At 31.5% G+C, this 19,198-nt stretch overlaps 2 protein-coding genes across 2 annotated transcripts in view; one reads left to right on the top strand and one right to left on the bottom strand.

The window, feature by feature from the left end:
* Polr1B (RNA polymerase I subunit Rpl135) overlaps nucleotides 1-19,198 on the top strand; it is a 95,897-nt gene that overhangs the window by 52,176 nt on the left and 24,523 nt on the right. Inside the window, exon 8 of the mRNA XM_072520460.1 lies at nucleotides 1,251-1,624. Within this exon, the coding sequence (XP_072376561.1) occupies nucleotides 1,251-1,624 (374 nt within the window). The remainder of the gene's footprint in view (nucleotides 1-1,250; nucleotides 1,625-19,198) is intronic.
* Nucleotides 13,444-18,437, bottom strand: Cmpk (cytidine/uridine monophosphate kinase Dak1). The gene is made up of 2 exons (XM_072520461.1): nucleotides 17,981-18,437; nucleotides 13,444-16,437 (listed from the first exon to the last, which is right to left on the bottom strand). Exons 1-2 carry the CDS (start codon nucleotides 18,225-18,227, stop codon nucleotides 16,031-16,033), a joined length of 654 nt encoding a protein of 217 aa, XP_072376562.1. The 5' UTR covers nucleotides 18,228-18,437; the 3' UTR covers nucleotides 13,444-16,030.

Below are 19,198 nucleotides of genomic sequence, written 5' to 3' on the forward strand. Positions count from 1 at the left end.
CAATTATCAGTTCGACTATTGTATTAAAGTGCGAAAAAAAGAGATATTAGTAAAGCATTTTAAGTTGAATTATACTTTGGAAGAGATTTCTAAATCGGCACATATACAGTTAACAGTTGGAAGAGTCCATTTATGGGGCGAGCGGAGTTCATATATACAACTTTTTCAATTTTATGAAAATCTATAAAAATAATAAATAAATAATAAAATGGCATTTTTTTTATATAGCCCTTTTTCTATCCGAATTGTCGAATAAAGGCCTCTCCCATTTCTCGCCATTCAACCCTGTTGTGTGCTAGGCGTTTCCACATTGGTCCTGGGACTCTTTTGATATCGTCGCTCCAGCGCATTTGAGGTCTTCCTCTTGGTCTCTTCGCATCGTACGGTCGCCAGTTTCCGACTTCTTTGATCCATCTACCATCTTCGAGACGTTCGTTGTGTCCACCCATTTCCATTTTAATTTAGCTGCTTGTTTCGCGGCTTGTTTCGCGAAAGCGGGTAGGAACTCCTTTGGAGTCCCTTGGATTCTATTGAATAGTCCTATCAGGGAAAGTGAATCAATCCCTCCCCTCCGCAGATTCCAGGAGCTTCTTGACCCGGGAAGCTATCCCTTGTCCAGGGTCACGGATGAAGTCCAGAACGGCATCCAAGGCGACGAAGAATACTTTCGATACGGCGAAGATGGCGGAGCTGGCAACCCTTGATTTTAGGGATAGTATAAGATCACAAACTGTAGCGTCTGATCCAGACTGGACGGCTACGAACAGCGTCTGATCCAGAATGGACGGCTGAATACACACTCACCAACACGTCTGGCCAGCGCGGTGTTTTAAGGCTAATAACCTCCCCAAAATGATGGCGAATTCTAAATGGCATTATTCAATTTTAAAAATATTATTTAAATTTTACAAATACAGAAAACAGTATGAAGCTTCGCGCTAGTCTACAGCAGCTCCTACTGTGCCACTTCTTTTTGAGTACCGTATTGCGTTCTGCTGAAATCTTTTTCGTAATCGAAATACTTTTTTTCTATGACGTCGAGATATTTTATATATTTAAAGCAAAATGGGTTACATTAGACACAAAATTATATATTATTGCGAGTGGAGACGCAGTTATGATGATCTTTCTCTCTTTCCCAATTTTTATTGAATGGATAATATTTGATTATCCATTCTGGTATCTGGGATCTTCTTTTTTTACAAGATTGATTTCCTGTATGTTATAATTATACTGAACATTTTTTTTAGTAATATTCCTTTGGTTTTAACGGAATTGGGTATGAAGCCTCTTAAAAACGCCGACATGATCGATTTGAAAAGCAGTTATGTAGTGCAACTCGATGGGAGAATCATTGGATATGTCCACGTAAACGATGCAGCCAGAATTGTTCAGAAGCTAAGACTGTTCAAGATAAAGGGCAAAGTCATCCCTCAAACACTCGAGATAGCCTTAGTACCGTTGAAAAGAACAGTTGCTCAATATCCAGGAATATTTTTGTTCACGGGACCGGCTAGAATGATGCGACCTTTGAAGAATTTATATACGAATCAAATTGAGCTAGTTGGGACTTTCGAACAAGTTTATTTGGATATATGTGTTACTCCAGAGGAAGCATATGACAGTGAGTATTTTATTATACATAATATTCTATTTTTGACTATAAAAATTTTAATAGGAAAGTTAATAGGAAATAGTTAATAGGAAAAATTAGTGTTTTTTACACTAAAAATTGATAAAAAAAGGAAAACCTTATAAAAATTAACAAAACACTAAACTGGTAATGGAGATGAAAACACACTGTATGTACTATACACAAAAGTCCAGTATGCAGTAACGATGTGATTTCCAAGTCGGCTTTCTGCCGAAAGAATTACGTCAGGTTCGTGTCGTGTGGCATCTCCCAACCAATCGACTAAATTAAACAATACGTATTTTTTGAAACCATTAGTGTTTTTAGCGACTAAATAAGATCTTAAGAAGTAATTACTATTTAAATGGGAATAAGCCACAATTAAATGTTAAAGTATGTTTATTGACGTTTTAACTAGTAAATTTACTAATGTTTATATTTTGAGAACGATTTCCGAAGTGGAAATTGAAACGTCAATAAACGTACTTGAACCTTTAAATGTGGCTTATTCCCATTAAAATAGTAATTACTTTAAAATGCCACAAGAAAATAGCTTCAGAACAATATTAAGATCTTAAGAACTTTTATTATAAACAAATCTCAGTTTGTTTTCGCGTTCGAAACCAAAACGCAATTAATCCGTAAAATAGTTTCGAAACAATTCAGATTTCTTCTTTAATCTGAGCCTTCTAAAAATTGCAAGGCAAAACAGACGTTGAATCTAAAATTTGCATTCCACGACATGTCTCCTCAACTAAGAAGAAATCCTTAGCGAATTGATTTCTTGTACGCATACAGAGTAGATCCGAATAAAATGAAAAAGACAGTCAAGATTTGATTTCACGTCCAAAGTGTCTATGTATCTGTTTATACGTATTTCGCCCTAATGGGGCTCGTCAGAACAGATATTCATAGGCTTTCTCAACGTGAAAAATAAATCTTTTCTGTCTTTAAGAAGCAACAATAAAATGGCTTCGATAAGGACGCAATAGCGACATCTGATAATAAATCCGTAAAATAGTTTCGAAACACAATTCAGATTTCTTCTTTAATCTGAGCCTTCTAAAAATTCTAAATCTATTAACATCTTTATCAACGTCTGTTTTGTCTTGCAATTTTTAGAAGGCTCAGATTAAACAAGAAATCTGAATTGTGTTTCGAAACTATTTTACGGATTTATTATCAGATGTCGCTATTGCGTCCATATCGAAGCCATTTTATTGTTGCTTCTTAAAGACAGAAAAGATTTATTTTTCACGTTGAGAAAGCCTATGAATATCTGTTCTGACGAGCCCTATTAGGGCGAAATACGTATAAACAGATACATAGACACTTTGGACGTGAAATCAAATCTTGACTGTCTTTTTCATTTCAAAACGCAATTCTTAAAGCGGTTCAACTTATCAGATATTACATAGAAACGATTTACTCTAAGACAACTTGGACCAAAACAAAACAAACTCTCTTTAACATTGTTTATTCCATTGCCTGAAAATGAAAGTGCTCCGATAAGCAGATTTCGAGCGAAACTGGGAGAAGTCGTAGAAAATCTCTTAAGAAAACTTTATATAAGGTCGGGCAAAAGTATTAAAATAAAATTAATTCAAGTTATACTCGAACTAAAACCTACATAATTTTCGAACGTTATAATACATAGGGGATAAAAAAAAATGCTGCAATCTTATTGCCTGTATATTATAATTAAACGACTGGGTACAAAAATTGTATTTTTAAAAACTTTCTTACTTAATTATAACTAATCTTAAAAAATGCGCGTATGGCATTTAAACTAAAACTGCTTCACAAACACAGAGGGATCATATTTATATATATTCAACTGATATATCTCCTAAATGCTCTAGGGTATATCTTTAGTAAAAAGTATACTATTCTCCGTTCATAAATTGTTGAGAGCACGAAATGTGCCTCAAACTCATAAAACGGTCGTAAACCATAGGCGTTCCTGAGGTGTTTATTCATTAAATAATAATATAATATTTTTTAATACTGTTATATATATAATATTAATAATATTTTAATACTAATATATTTAGCAAAAAACAATTAAAACTTTCACGGCTAATGTTATGTAATTATATTATATTAATAAAAATAAGAATTTAACCATTAACAATTTTGTAAATAAGAATACCTTATCTCTTTGGATATTTCAATACTAATCTTTGCGTTTAATCACTTTACTAGAAAACCTGGAATTCATATCCGAAGGTACTATTCGTTGCAAGATAATTAGGATGGAATTCCCCAGATTTTTAATAATTTAATGGGTATGCTTTGGCCACGTGCCTCGTTTGTTCAGTTTATATTCGAAACTTAACTTAAAAGGGTGAAGTTATTACGAACGAAAACAATTTTTTTGTTTAGTACGTTTTTGATCGCATGTAATTTACGGCTCGTCGGTGTGTCCGCGTCTACGGCAGTAATTAGCGTCTCGAATATTTCTTTTGCGAATTATATGCAGTGCGTGAGTGATTTTTTATTCCATATACCTACAAACATATACGTACCTTTCGCTCGTGCTCGTTTTGTTGGATTGTTTGTGATGGCTTCATCATCAACATCCAAGTTTTACACCGGTACTGTTGCGTTCAGTCAGTAAGTCACTCTATTCACCAAGAGAGAAGACTATTGTCCTGAATGTTCACGATGCTCTGGTTTCTCAGAATCCCACAAACACTGTTCGCAACATAGTCGAAAGTTGTGCCAACATGACTGGCGTAGGAGAGTCAACTATATATAGGTTCCTATCAGAAAGAAAAAAATACGGTATAGCTAACCCAAACACAAACGAACACTTAAAGAGAGGGAAAAAGCCTATTGAAATTGATGAATTTGCCAAAAATGGTATTCGAAGAAAAATTCATGGATTTTTTTTTTCAAAAAAGAAATACCAAACCTAAACAAAATTTTACAAGAAGTTGTGGCAAGTTTTAAAAGAATTAAATTTCCGGTGGGAGAATTAGACCGAAAATCACTTTTGATTGACCGGGAGGAGATAATATGTTGGAGAAGAAATTATCTAACATCCATACGAAAATTCCGGCTGAAGGAAGGCCCATCTTCTATCAGGATGAACCGTGGGTAAACTCAGGTCATACTCTAAAAAAAATTTGGTCAGATAAAAATATATTAAGCTCCAGGCAAGCCTTTATGGAAGGTTGGTCTACTGATATCTCCCCACCTTCTGGTAAAGGCAGTAGATTAATAATTTCTCACATTGGCAGTGAAAAAGGATTTGTTAAGCATGGTTTGTTGGAATTTCAGTCCAAAAGCACAAAAGACTATCACGAAGAGATGACAGCTGATGTTTTCGAAGAGTATTTTGAGCAGATGATTGAACACATACCACCAAATTCAATTATAGTATTAAATAATGCACCTTATCATTCACGACTAGTAGAAAGACTTCCAACGACTGCGTGGAAGAAACAGGATATTCTTGACTGGCTGCGGAATAAGTATCTGCCTTACGAAGATGATAAAAGCAGAACTTCTAAAAATTGCCCGGCAACACAAATCTAAGTTCAAGGAATACGTAGTTGACAAAATGGCGGAAAGGCGAAACATTACAGTCCTTAGACTTCCACCCTACCACTGCGAAATAAATCCAATTGAACTCATTTGGGCACAAATGAAAAGTTATGTGGCTAGAAAAAATACGTTATATAAAATACAAGCTGTACGTGAATTGTTATACGAGTCTTTACAACATATTACAGAACAAAACTGGAAAGATGCAGTAAGGCATGTAATAGAAGAAGAACAAAAAATGTGGGATCTTGATAACATAATTGATGCGACCGTAGAGACACAACCGCTAATTATTAACCCTCAAGATGACTCGGATTCCGAAGTTGATCCTATTTATTTTGAATTTGAATAGTTTTCTAATCGTAATTATATAAGGTAAGTAATAATAGTTGTAATCGTATGGTATTAAAGGGGAAAGGCGCAAAATGTCGCCTGTCAAAATGTTCAATGTGTATTAAATGTATCCATTTTTTTTTCAAATCCTGAGAAAACTAAACAGCATTTTTGAAAAATTTAAAGGCAGAATGAAATATTTTTTAGAATAAATAAAAAGTTTCTTTTGCATGCAATATTTTCAATTAAAAATTATACTATATTTTCTCTTTTATTTTCACCCCTGTTACATAACATATTAAAATAAACATTGTAGAAGTTTTCAGGGACTTTCTGCCCTGAGTAATAATGTAATCTTTCATTCTGCGTTTAAATTTTTCAAAAATATTTATTAGTTTTCTCCGGATTCGAAAATAATGGATACATTTAAAACACATTGGAAATCTTGCCAGGCGACATTTGGCGCCTTTTTCCTTAATTAAATAAATCTATCTTTTACAAATGGCAAGAAACTTTTTATTTTTGAATAAAATAAATAAGTTTTATTAAAAAATACAATTTACATAAGTACAATTTAAAAAATATATTTATTTAGTTCAAATAAATGTTTCAATCATATACTCTACGACACTGGTCGTTCATCTCTAACCATTCAAAATACCCCCGTAATAGGATTATAAGGTATTGTATTCCTTCAGATATAAGGTGGGTTAGTCGAAAACGTCTTAAACCGTCAGTTTTAGGTTGGTTTTTACTATTATATCGTATTACCTATCCTCTCTGTATTTCAGTTTTCTAATTAGGGTTAAACTTGTAGTGAACTATCAACAAATTGTGAACCGACTATAAAAGTAGAAAAACATATTATTCTCAAGCAAACTACTTTATTATATTTTAATCTTAAAATCCATTTATCTGTTATTATGAGAGTTGAGTGTGTCGCGGTCATGAGGTAATATGATTATCTAACTTCCAGTATGTGCTAGTCCATTTAGCGTTATCTAAGATGTAACACGAGGAGTTGGGCTCGCTTGTACATCCCACTATCAACTTAACTTATTCTTACTATTCTTCTGCAGATCTATAATTCAAAGGCTTCCAATTTGTATGAAACGTCTTTATTTAATGTCTAAGCCTCCACCCCATAAAATAATTCAGAGGACATGTAGTATCTCAGAAGGAATAAAAAAATTGTAATGTCCATGCTACATAATACTTTTTTCAGTTGTTGAAAGAGTTTCTTGCCTCTCCTATTCTTGCTTTAATATCTTCTGTGTTCCCATTATTTTCATTAATTATTGTTCCCATATATTTATATTTTTGAATTTTTTTAATTTGTTCCCTATGTATTGTTAGACATGGAAGATCTACAGTACATAATACAACATGTATACAATGCATGTGAAAGGTACGGACTGCAAATGAATCTGAAGAAAACGAAATCAATGATATTCTCAAAAAAACCACAAAATGTAGATAACCTGATCATCAATAATACAACGATCGAAAGAGTAACAACATATAAATATTTAGGAACGTGGCTAACCGAAGATGGAGATCAAACAAAAGAAATCAGATCTAGAATAGAAATGGCAAGAAACGCGTTCATAAAATTGAAGAACTTACTTTGCAACCGTAACCTTAATCTAGAGATCCGCACAAGAATGCCACGTTGTTACGTTTTTTCTACTTTACTATACGGCATGGAAGCGTGGACAATAAAACAGTCTGAAATCAAAAAATTAAACTCCTTTGAGATGTGGTGCTACAGGAGAATCCACAGAATATCGTGGACTGAAAAAGTAACTAATATAGAGGTGTTACAAAGAATGAAGAAAGAATGTGAAGTCATAAAAACTGTTAAAATTAGAAAGATTCAATATCTGGGTCATATAATGAGGGGCGAGAAGTACGTATTACTTAGATTAATTATGCAAGAGAAGATACAAGGGAAGAGAAACCCAGGACGACGCAAAATATCCTGGCTAAGAAATTTGAGAGAGTGGTTCGGTTGCAGCTCATTAGAATTATTAAGAAGCGCGGCCAATAAAATTAAGATATCGATGATGATTTCCAACCTCCGATAGGAGAAGGAACCTGAAGAAGAATGTATTGTTAGGCTTCTGTAATCGCCATAAAGTATGACTTTTTATGTGTTTATGGACAATTAATCGATTTTCATCATTGACTTCTACCACCCTGTCAATAATTTTTTGTAAATCCTTAAGACATTCCGCTATAAGAATAGTGTCGTCTGCGAACCGTATATTATTAATTGGTTGACCATTTACTTTTATTCCCGTAGTTAGTTCTTCTAATGCTTCCTGGATTATTTCCTCTGGGTATTATATTCAATAGAGTAGGAGATAGGACACAGCCCTGCCTGATACCCAATCAATCTGCATTTCTTCTGAAAAAAACGTTGTTCTCCCTTACCACAGTTATCTGATTATAATATAGACCGCTAATGATCCTAGTTCCAAAAAAAAACATACATTGGTTTATTAATATTCATGCATCTTTGCAGAAGTACATTTACGGCGAACAGGGTTTCCGTAGTTCTCTGGGCATTTTTAAATCCAAATTGTATGTCTGTAATGTCTATAATTGTTTTTAAATCTTTATCACATGACTTATTAAATTTAATCTGGTCTTGGCATTCTTTTGAGTTTGGTTTTTTTGGCAGTGTTATGAATTTAGATATCAGAAAATCTCTGGGAATGATCCATGTACTGTATTTTGTATTATACAGGGTGTCCAGAAACTCTCCTGACAAACGAAGACCGGAGATTCCTCAGATAATTTTAAGACCATTTAACCCAATTCATTTAGTCCGAAAATGCTTCCTAATGGAACTAGAGCTCTTTAACGATGGCTCCTTGTAATTAGTTTTTTTTAAATACCTCCATAATGCTTCGATTTAGAAAAACGAAAACTGGTATGATTATTTATTCTCCAGAATCGATTCACCGGTTATTTTAATGCATAACTTTTTTGTTTTTAACTTTTTAAGCATTCCTAATACTAGATTATTAAATTTTTGAGGTATTTTAGTACTAATTGTTATTCTTACTTTAAGTCGGTAGGATACACCATTTCCGAGAAAAATCGATTGAAAATTTTTCTTCATGAAAGTTAAATTAATATTTTTTGGACTACACCTCATTCAAATTCGACGTGCAGTAAAAGTAAACAAAACCAGGCTATGCTACGTAAGACTCCATAGGCGTGCGGTTTTGCTTTCATATTTCCTATCAAATTAATAAAACAGTATGTACAATTAAAGATTTGTTTACTATGAACAACGAAGATAAAATATACAATGTTAGTATTATTTTCAAGGAAATTCAAAATTAGCTTCACTACTGTAAAATAAAAAGAAACTTATGGTTTGACAAAAATAATAAAGCAGTAATTGCAATGTTGTTTTGACACTTAAACGATCGAAATCGAAACATCAAATACACTTATTTTTTAAAGTAAATTGTGTAAAATCAATAGAAAATGACTAATTAACATAGGCGTCGCAATTCTCACAATTTAAACCAGCGTTAACTTTTGTTTTTTTAGTATAATTTTTTTAATATAAAATTTTCGTTTATGACAAATATTTTAAGTTGCTGCATTGGATTTCCTTGAAAACCATACTAACATTGCATATTTTATATTTGTTATTCATAGTAAACAAAACTGTAATTTTACATATTGTTTTAATAATTTAATACGAAAGCAAAACCGTATGCCAAATTTTGATTTATTGACTAAGAAGTCTTCTGGCTGAGTACAAAATAAACAACTGATCAAATCCTATCACGCGGTATAGAAAATGAAAGGGAAGGATATAACGAATATATTAAGATAGAAAATCAATTACATATCTTAATAGATTCGTTATATCGTCCCTTTTCATTTGCTATGTCGCATGTTAGGTTTCGATCAGTTGTTTATTTTGAACTCAGCCAGAGGCCTTCCTTAAGTCAATAAATCAAAATTTGTCTATAGTAAATTTATTTTCATTCATAGTGCCTTATGATATCTCGTACGTAACTATACGTTCTATATAATCAAGATCCTGTGTAGTGCCATTTTGGTAGTCGCCATGTTTTTTTCTATCTTAATATATTCGTTATATACTCCTCGTTTAATAAATATCGACAACCGAGTTGAAGAAAGCGGATATTCAAAAGTGGCTGCGATCAAAAGTTTTGACAATTCAGTTCTAAAAGTCGAGCTTTTGACTATTGTGAATAAACATAAAAAAATACACTATTGTAAGCATATTGTAGATGAAATGGGTAAAGAAAAAAGAAGGTATTCACAGGCACTTGAGGTAGATTCTGAGTAAAATATTACCTAAGTTACACTTTGAGTTTTTTGTTTTATTTATTACTCAGATATGTTGAATGTTTTTATTTTTGACAAGATTTTTCTGACCTTTGCATAGGTTTTTGCTTTGAAATTTCGTTTTCCTTAAACCAACGAATGGAGTGCCATTAAGAGCTCAGTTCACGAGTGGCAACTCCGTTTCAACCTTAAATATTACGTTTAATTTTAAAACATTTTTACACATTTAATGTAATTGTATTTTAATTCCGTGCATTACAATAACGGATTCACGTTATTATGTTGTTGGAAAACCTCATTCTAACATGTTTATTCAGTTATTTTCAGTTCTGTTATTCCTGTGAACGACTTATGCTACGATGTCTACTTCATATTTTCATATGTATTTCATAATACAGGAAAATATAGGTTTATACATCGTTAAAATCATGATGTGGGAGTGCCCCTCGTAACAATCATACTGTTGACGGTTTATTTATACTTACTGCAGCTCTATCTTGTATTTAGTGTAGAAATGTTTAGAAAGGTTTTCGAAGCCCCGCCCATTGTAACGTCAGAGGTGAGGTAGTCCATTAATAAACACAACTGACCGTTTCCACTAAACAGACTCGAGTTTCAAAAACTCGGGACTCGAAAAACAAAACGAACTGTTTCAAAACACGCCAGTCTTTAGTAAAATTTGTGAAAAGTTGCTATTTTGTTTTATTGGATACGAGTTTGTGTTTTGTTTTGTTTTTATTTTGTCCGTTTGGTGGGAAACCGCCATTAGATATTACATTTAATTTTAAAACAATTTTTACATATTTAATTTAATTTTATTAATTCAATGCATTACAATAACGAATTCGCATATTATGTTGTTGGAAAACCTCATTCTAACATTTATTAATTTAATTTTATCTTTGTTATTCTTCTGATCATAAAATATAAATGATAACATTTATTATAAATATAAATGAATAAATTCAAGCACTGTAATTCCCTGACGCACGCCCTGGCTAAAATATTATCACTAGAACAACAGTGGTCCAATTAAGTTATAGCAATTCTTCCGCGTACAAGGACTACTAAATGATATGGTATGCTGAGTTTCGTATACGATGTCTATTTATATAGTTTATGAGGTGGATATTATGTACGTTTATACATTGTAAATCGTGATTTGGGAGTGCTCCTCGTAATATTCATAATGTTGATAACGTGTGTTGGTTTGTTTACTGCTACTGCATCTTTAAGATAAATTTGGTTTAGTTGGCTTTGAACTGTCAACAGAAGTACAACCTACGTTTTTCATTGTCAGTTCATGAAATTTCTCTTTTAGTTTTTAACTTTGTGGCATTCAAACACAACAATTTCAATTCAACAAAACTGGTTTTAACTAATAATGAATACACTGATGCATTTAATTTATCGCAAAATGAGGTGTAACGCTCGAGCAGTAACGTAGATACTCTGAAAAATTTCCCAATCATGAACATCCCACTCACTTGACATTTACAGTTCTTCATCAACGAATAAGAGAAACAGGTTCAGTGGTCTAAAAACATAGTGAAACAGGGCGACATAATGATGTAACAGCAGCAAATGAAGATGTTATTTTAATGGAAGTTGAGGAAAATGCAGAAATTAGTGTCCGAAAACTATTTGCCACGTATCCCACCTATGTTTTTCATTGTCAGTTCATGAAATTTCTCTTTTAGTTTTTAACTTTGTGGCATTCAAACACAACAATTTCAATTCAACAAAACTGGTTTTAACTAATAATGAATACACTGATGCATTTAGTTTATCGCAAAATGAGGTGTAACGCTCGAGCAGTAACGTAGATACTCTGAAAAATTTCCCAATCATGAGCATCCCACTCACTTGACATTTACAGTTCTTCATCAACGAATAAGAGAAACAGGTTCAGTGGTCTAAAAACATAGTGAAACAGGGCGACATAATGATGTAACAGCAGCAAATGAAGATGTTATTTTAATGGAAGTTGCGGAAAATGCAGAAATTAGTGTCCGAAAACTATTTGCCACGTATCCCACAATTTCAAAATCTTCCGTGGGAAATATCTTACACAACGAAAATGGATATCCTTATTATTTTACAAAGATACAAGCACTGCTATCAGCAGATTTTCCTGCTCGTGAAGAAGTCGCTAGATGGTTATAAAATCAGAAAAATCAAAATAAAGATTTTTTCAGATACATTTTGTTTTGCGACGAAGCTACATTCACAAAAAATGTAATTTTTAATGTACATAATGCACATTATTATTCGTACGTCGGTAAAAATCCCCACGTTGTTCAAGAATTTATGTATCAGCATAGGTTTAGCATAAACTTCTGGATAGGAGTAGTTGACGATTATCTACTTGGACCCGTGGAATTGTCTGCTCGTTTAAATGGTGCTGATTACTTACATTTCTTGCAAAATGTTTTACCTGATTTGTTAAATGACTTGCCTTTAAGTAAAATGGCAAAAATTATGGTTTCTACATGACGGCTGGCCTGCCAACTTTAGCAGGAATGTACGAGACTTTCTTGATAATAACTACGAAGACCACTCGATTGGAAGAGACGGTCCAGTTGCTTGGCCGACAAGGTCGCCGGATTTGAATTCTTGCGATTATTGTGTTTGAGGATATATAAAGGCATTTGTTTATTCCTTTTCGATACAAAAATTTGAGCACAACTCTAAGGATTCAAGATGCTTTCAACAAATTTAGAAATAACTTTGGAATTTTTGCAAGAATTCGGCGTTCTCTAAGCAAAATGGAAAATTTATGCATAGAGACTAATGGTCATCACATCGAGCATCTTTTGTACCTATCTACCTTTGATACTTATTCTTTTGTGTTAGTTTGGATCCATCGTAATAATTTGTTTTTAAAAACCTTTAAATAATATTTTGTTTCAACTTGATGTTTTGCTTCTTTTCCCAAACTTTTTTTACGAATTGTGTACTGCATCTATTGAAACAAAAGATAATTTATAACATTAATTAAGGTACCTATTAATTTAATTTTCATGACGAAAAATTTTCAAATCTATTTTTCTAGAAAACGGTATATCCTACAGCCTTAAAGTAAGAGTACCTTTTAGTCCTAGAATACCTGAAAAATTTAATCACAAATGCTTAAAAGTTAAAGACAAAAAGTTCCTCGTTAAAATAACCGTTGACCCACCCAAAACGGACGCCTATGGCCGGTACTAGAAATTTGCAATTAATGGAATCAATTCAACTCTGGAGGATAAATAATCGTTCCAGGTTTCGCTTTTCTAAATAGAAGTATTTTGAAGGTATTAAAAAAAACTTCTTACAAGGCGCCATCTTCAAAGAGCTCTAGCTTTCTTAGGAAGCATTTTCGGACTAGGTGAATTGGGTTAAAATTCTCTTAAAATTACCTCAGGAATCTCCGATTTTCGTTTGTCAGGAGAGTGTCTTAACACCCTTTATAAGTAGACCAATATTCCAATCTACTCTTCTTATTAGCTTTATTATTTCTAACAGTACTTGTTATGTTTGGATAGTTGCCGATATTGTACTTTTCTATGCTTGCTCCATTGATCCAATAATACAAAAAATATTTTTCAAAAAAATTTCTTTATTAACTGTTTTTCACATTTTCAATATTTTAATCTGCTAGTTCTATCTTATAACTTTTAAGATGATCATTACCAGTAAGTATTGCTGAAATTTTACACCATAGCAAAGTATAAAATAAACTAAAAATTTATATAAGTGAACATAGCAGATTAAAATTAAAATCTACGAATACACCACTAGAAAGAACACATGAACAGTTTTGGAATCTTAACATTAAATGCTTAAGGTATTCACAATTTCGTTATTTGCACTGTGATTGAACATTTTAATTCGACAGGGAATGATTTTTCCATATCATATAACAAAATTACCTATACAGACTAGACAAAACATTTACCACATAAAAGTCATAATGTAGTGCTTCTACGATTATAATGTGAATTTTATAAAAGAATGGATAGATGCCATTTTTGAGTAGTTGGTAACTTCAGTTACATAAGTTCCTTAGAATACTATAGCAAACCCCAATTATAGTGAGATACTTGAAATAACATATTTTCCACTTAAGCTTGGTATTCATCAGTGACGTATCTGTGAGTTGTTATCTTTTATTCAGTCACATTTGCGCTCCTCCGTTTCACTGCAATGATTTACTTACACAATGACGTCGTTGTTTAAGTAAATCATATATTGGGTCATTTTAAAATCTGCACGAAGAAACTTCACGATAATTGACATTTTCTATACATACAAATGAGTACAATATTTTCATTTTTTTTTTTTTTGTATGAATACAGTTTCTGACAAAATCTTTTGAGTATTTTAGTTATAGGTCATAGTATTATAATATGTAGTCATTTGAACTTTACTTCCGTTTTTATTCACTTGTGTATTTTTACCTGCTATTGTTGACAACTGATGTTACTAAAGGCATACTTAATGTTAGTTTTTCATACAAACAGTAAATAATAAACGGAAAATCAAAAGTAGTCATTTTGAGATATATTAATTTAAAACTAAGCACAAATAACATATTTTATATTAGAAATAATACTGAACATTGCTTTCCTATATTCACTTTCTCGTGGTCTTATTTGGTTTAAATTCTATGCATAAACATAGTAAATAATAAATCAAAAACCAAATTCAAGGAATAAAATAGCAACTCCAAAAAAATAGAAACAGCTCTTAATATCTGAATTCATCAAAATTTCAAAGATCAACAAGGTTTATGTAACTTCAATTTTCAATTCAGTATTGTTTGATTAACCCTACTGCCAACAATTATTACAGACAGGTCGAGAAACAAATTTGAGCTCCACCAAACTTCTGAGCAAATAGTCCAAATGGATCATGCCGTAGAGCTCAAATGAAACAACATAATAAGAAACTCAAAACACAGTTACAACAATCGCAGCTTTAAGAGGTACCTAGGAACACAACTGGAGGCCTAAACTCAAATAAAGAATTGGAGTTTTCATTGGTCATCAGGAAGCCAGCCTAAGTATGTGAATTTGTCCATGACTTCAAAGCTAGAGATATCACAGTGAATTGGAGACTGATGTTTCTACCTCATGTGTTGATTGTTTGGTTTCTTCCTCATTTATTTGTAGGTCCATATTTTTTTAGGTAATTAGGTCAAGATCATCTGCCTAGGCCATAATTTGTGAGGATTAGTCAAAAATATTTTATCTATTGTCTATTCTGGCGTCTCGACCCGCCTTCTCCAGGACTATGTTTTAAGGGGGGAAAGTCAGTGCAGTCCAATATGTGTTTCAAATGCTTGTGATTGGTCACCCTATATTTCTACTATAGAAACAACTTTATCCTTACTTAAGAATAAAATCCAACTTTACTTGAGTCAAAATGCATACCTTTAATGAACTGCTATACTCATTTAACTGATGATCGTCTTTGGGTTTGAATAAGTTTCATTTTTGGATGATCTCAATGTGTCACTACCCTCATAGGTAGCCTCTTCAAATACTCAACATATTCAGAAGTAACATGTGAAATCAAAGGCATATTACCTGATCTCGAGTTTATAACCTAAAAGTCAACTCATATGCTTTTAAACACGATTTACAAATAAATTCTAATTCTGAAAATCTCTGAAATAATATGTATGACATTGTATTGTATGAGAGCTCTTTACTAATCACTAAAAATATGATATTGTTAATGAAAAATGATGTATAAATATCAAAATGAATAAGTACCACATAAAAAAAATTGGGAAATAGAATAAATAATCAAGAAAGATAGTATATAAATAATCTAAATACATTATGACTATTTAGCTTTATAACGGCACTATATTTATTAGTTACTAAACAAACTCTACAAAGCCCACAATATTGGGCATATAAAATATGTTATAAAAATTTTATAAAAAAAACATTGATATATAAAAAAATAAGTACAAATAAACATGACATTTATTATTAAAAATAATATATTCCACTTGAAAAAGTATATAGTAAAAAGGTTTTTGCATATGAATTAAATAACAAAAATGCCCTCAATTAAGTACAACTTAAGACAACTTATACTACAGCAAAGAGTTGTATAAAACCAAATATGTTTTGACTAGTCTGACCAACGTTTTACATATTACAATTACACCTAGTGATCTCCACTGTCTCGAAAAAGCTTTTTAACTTGATCAAATACTTCATCTTCGTTTCGGGTAGCATCTATTTTCTTTACTAAGTTGAATTCATCATAATGGTCGATAATTGGTTTACTTTCATTAAGATACACATTGCAACGCTTCTTCAAACTGTCTTCATTATCATCTGATCGACCACTACCTGAAGCCCCACGTTTTAGACATCTGTTGAGGCATATTTCCAAAGGACAGTCAAAGAACAGAACAAACTCTAACTCTACTTTATCAGCCACCTGCCTGTTCCAACCATCTAGGTTGTCTTTGTTCCTAGGGAAACCATCAATAAGAAATTTTTCTTTGCCTGATTTTTCCATAGCTTTTTCTAAGAGGCTACAAGTTATCTCAACAGGAACAATTTTACCTGAAAAATAAGTTTAGCTTAATTGGTATTTAATTTTTTTAAGTATATAATGATATGCAAAGCATATAACAGGAATATTACTAATGTAAAATCTTGATTTTAGTTCAATAAATTATATAAACCTTTACTATAAAATATGTAATTTAAAAAAACTGTTTACTGATACATGAATATATAAACCAAGATAAAAACAAAGAACTATGGGTAGATCAATGCTATATATTAGATTATATGTACAACCAAAACCAAATATAAAAAGGGAAAGGAAGGCATAACTAAAATAGAAATTCATTTAACTCGATAAAAGGACAATATGTAATAATCAGATAAATGTAGTAGATAAATTTGTAATTCAAAAAATTAAGAAAAATATAAATTAGATGAAGTTTAGACAAAATACTCACTACAAAAATTTAAGATTAAAACAACATTGCAACCATTATAGACTATAGATTAATTTATCATTTAAGAGGTTGCATCATCTTGCAAATAACATGAAGAAATTCATTTTTTCAAAATAATTATGAAATGATACTATTATGCAGCTGATAAAAATCATTCTAAATAACATATCCAACAATTTAGCAAATCATTCACAGAAGTGTCACTTTATATTGTTTATTTATGATATTATACCCATTAAGAGATTATCACTTTATAGTTTATTAATATAGTTGACAATTTTATAATGAAAAACTTTATATGTATTATCCTCTTTACATATTATGCCCTCAAAACAATATATCATTACAAAGACCTTTTCATATATTTTCAATAAACTTCTCCTAAATTCAGCATAGTTTTTGTGAACATGCAATAACTTATAAGCGCTTCAAGTCTAAAAATTTAAAATTGTATCTTACACACAATCTTAAAAATTAAAAGTAGAAATAAAACTGGAAGTTTTATTTACTATAAAAAAGGAAACATACCTTACAAAAAGATAAATATGACCTGCTAAAATAAATAATACAAGAAAAGGAAATTCTGAGTCAAATATGCATTTTTGGGCTGAAAACTATTGTTAGCTGTATAAGGGCACTTGTTGTATAAGGACTGCTTTTTTTAAAGCAAGGATGAATGAATACTGCTAAAATAAAGTCAGAACTGGAATGGCTATGAACATAATATACATTCATTAAATTTCTCACAAACAGTTTTGTTGTGTTTATTTTGTGGATATTGAAAAACAAATACAGAAAAATAAATTACTAGTTCAACTGTTTTTATTTTAACAATTTATTAAAACAATATTCAAAAATATTTGTCAACCTAGTTTTGATTAAAATGTTTGTTGTACTTACTGTATATTTTTAAAGAAAATATTTTATTGTTTCCATATATTTGTTTAATATATTCAAAAGATAATAAACTAAAAATGATAATATAGCTGTTTTTTTTAGTATTTTCTTTATAGAATTATAAATTTACATTAAATATATATTTTTCCAAGGTCTTAATCAGAGAATTTAACCTTTGTATTATATAGTAAAATAGTAAACTATTTGGTTTGAAGGATATTTATACACATCACAAATTTTACCTTCTTTAATGTAACTCTCTATAAGTTCCCCATACTGTGATCCAGGGTTGTTTCTTTCTTCCCTTAACAAATCGCCGGCAGATAAATGGGTATACCCGAAAGTGTCGACTATTTTCTGGCTTTGGGTGCCTTTTCCGGCTCCTGGGCCCCCTAATACGAACACAACTTTAGGTTTCATAGTGTGAAATCCAACTGAAGCAAATGTTCTCACAGCTCGAGTACCAATGCCAAATAATGACATAAACATAACCTCACATTGTAATCGACTTTTTAAGATTGATGATTTGGCGGTTACGTAATTAAATGGAATTGTCTCAAGTGATAACGATTTTCGATATTGAGAGTTACGTACTTTTATGTCTTCCAATGAAAATTGCTATTTTCCAGACACCGCTTTAAAACACGTTTTCCCGTTTTATTTTTAAAATCATAAAATCATGTGATTATTTTACGTTTCGTTTGTGTTCGCATTTCAATATTCAAATCCGGTGATAGAGATAGCTAATTGACATTTCCACAAGAAAGAATGAGAAGTTAAATACGAAGATAACACAAGTGAAGGTCACCGCAACTACCCAGTCACATATCAAACCAACCAACAAAAAATCGAACCATACAGGACCGGTTTTTGGAATATTTGACGCAACAAAAATAAAAATAAAGAAATCGGTATGTAAAACTTTAATTACAAATTAAAGATTCAAGTAAACCATTTCGTGTATATGGAAATTAAAAGTACAATATTTTGGGGTAATGACGAATGCAAACTAAAATTATATACCTAACCGTAAATATGTATCAATTAATATTCGAACTATTTATTTCAGTAGATAAGGTAAATGTACCTATTATCGGCACCTTTAGCACGTTAAGCACAATGGAGCTTCATTTTAATTAGTTTAGTAACCAAATTACCTGAACAACGTCTATTTAGATTATGGTTTGGGCTAATAAAATCTATCACAATTACACATAAAATATTTATTTTATCCTAAAACAAACTTGTAATATTTAAAATATTAATAAAATGAAAAGTGTCCTAAGTCCCCATTATCGGCATTCTAAATTAAATGCATGCTCTAATTTTCGGCACATCAAAGATCCTTTTTTCGGCATGAGTTAGATACCCAAGATTTGAATAATTATATAGGGTACCTAAATATTTGGTTAGATAGGTACTATTGAAGTAACTAAATTATTGTAGGTATGTAAATACAC

This window comes from Diabrotica undecimpunctata, chromosome 1, assembly GCF_040954645.1.
Source record: "Diabrotica undecimpunctata isolate CICGRU chromosome 1, icDiaUnde3, whole genome shotgun sequence".
Taxonomy (NCBI): domain Eukaryota; kingdom Metazoa; phylum Arthropoda; class Insecta; order Coleoptera; family Chrysomelidae; genus Diabrotica; species Diabrotica undecimpunctata.

What these genes read in the sequence shown, in the direction of transcription:
- Cmpk (XM_072520461.1), bottom strand. Translation starts at nt 18,227, where the DNA reads ATGTTTATGTCATTATTTGGCATTGGTACTCGAGCTGTGAGAACATTT. An exon ending in AGAGAGTTACATTAAAGAAG is followed by an intron (nt 16,438 to 17,980) that starts GTAAAATTTGTG and finishes CTTATTTTTCAG; the next exon opens with GTAAAATTGTTCCTGTTGAG.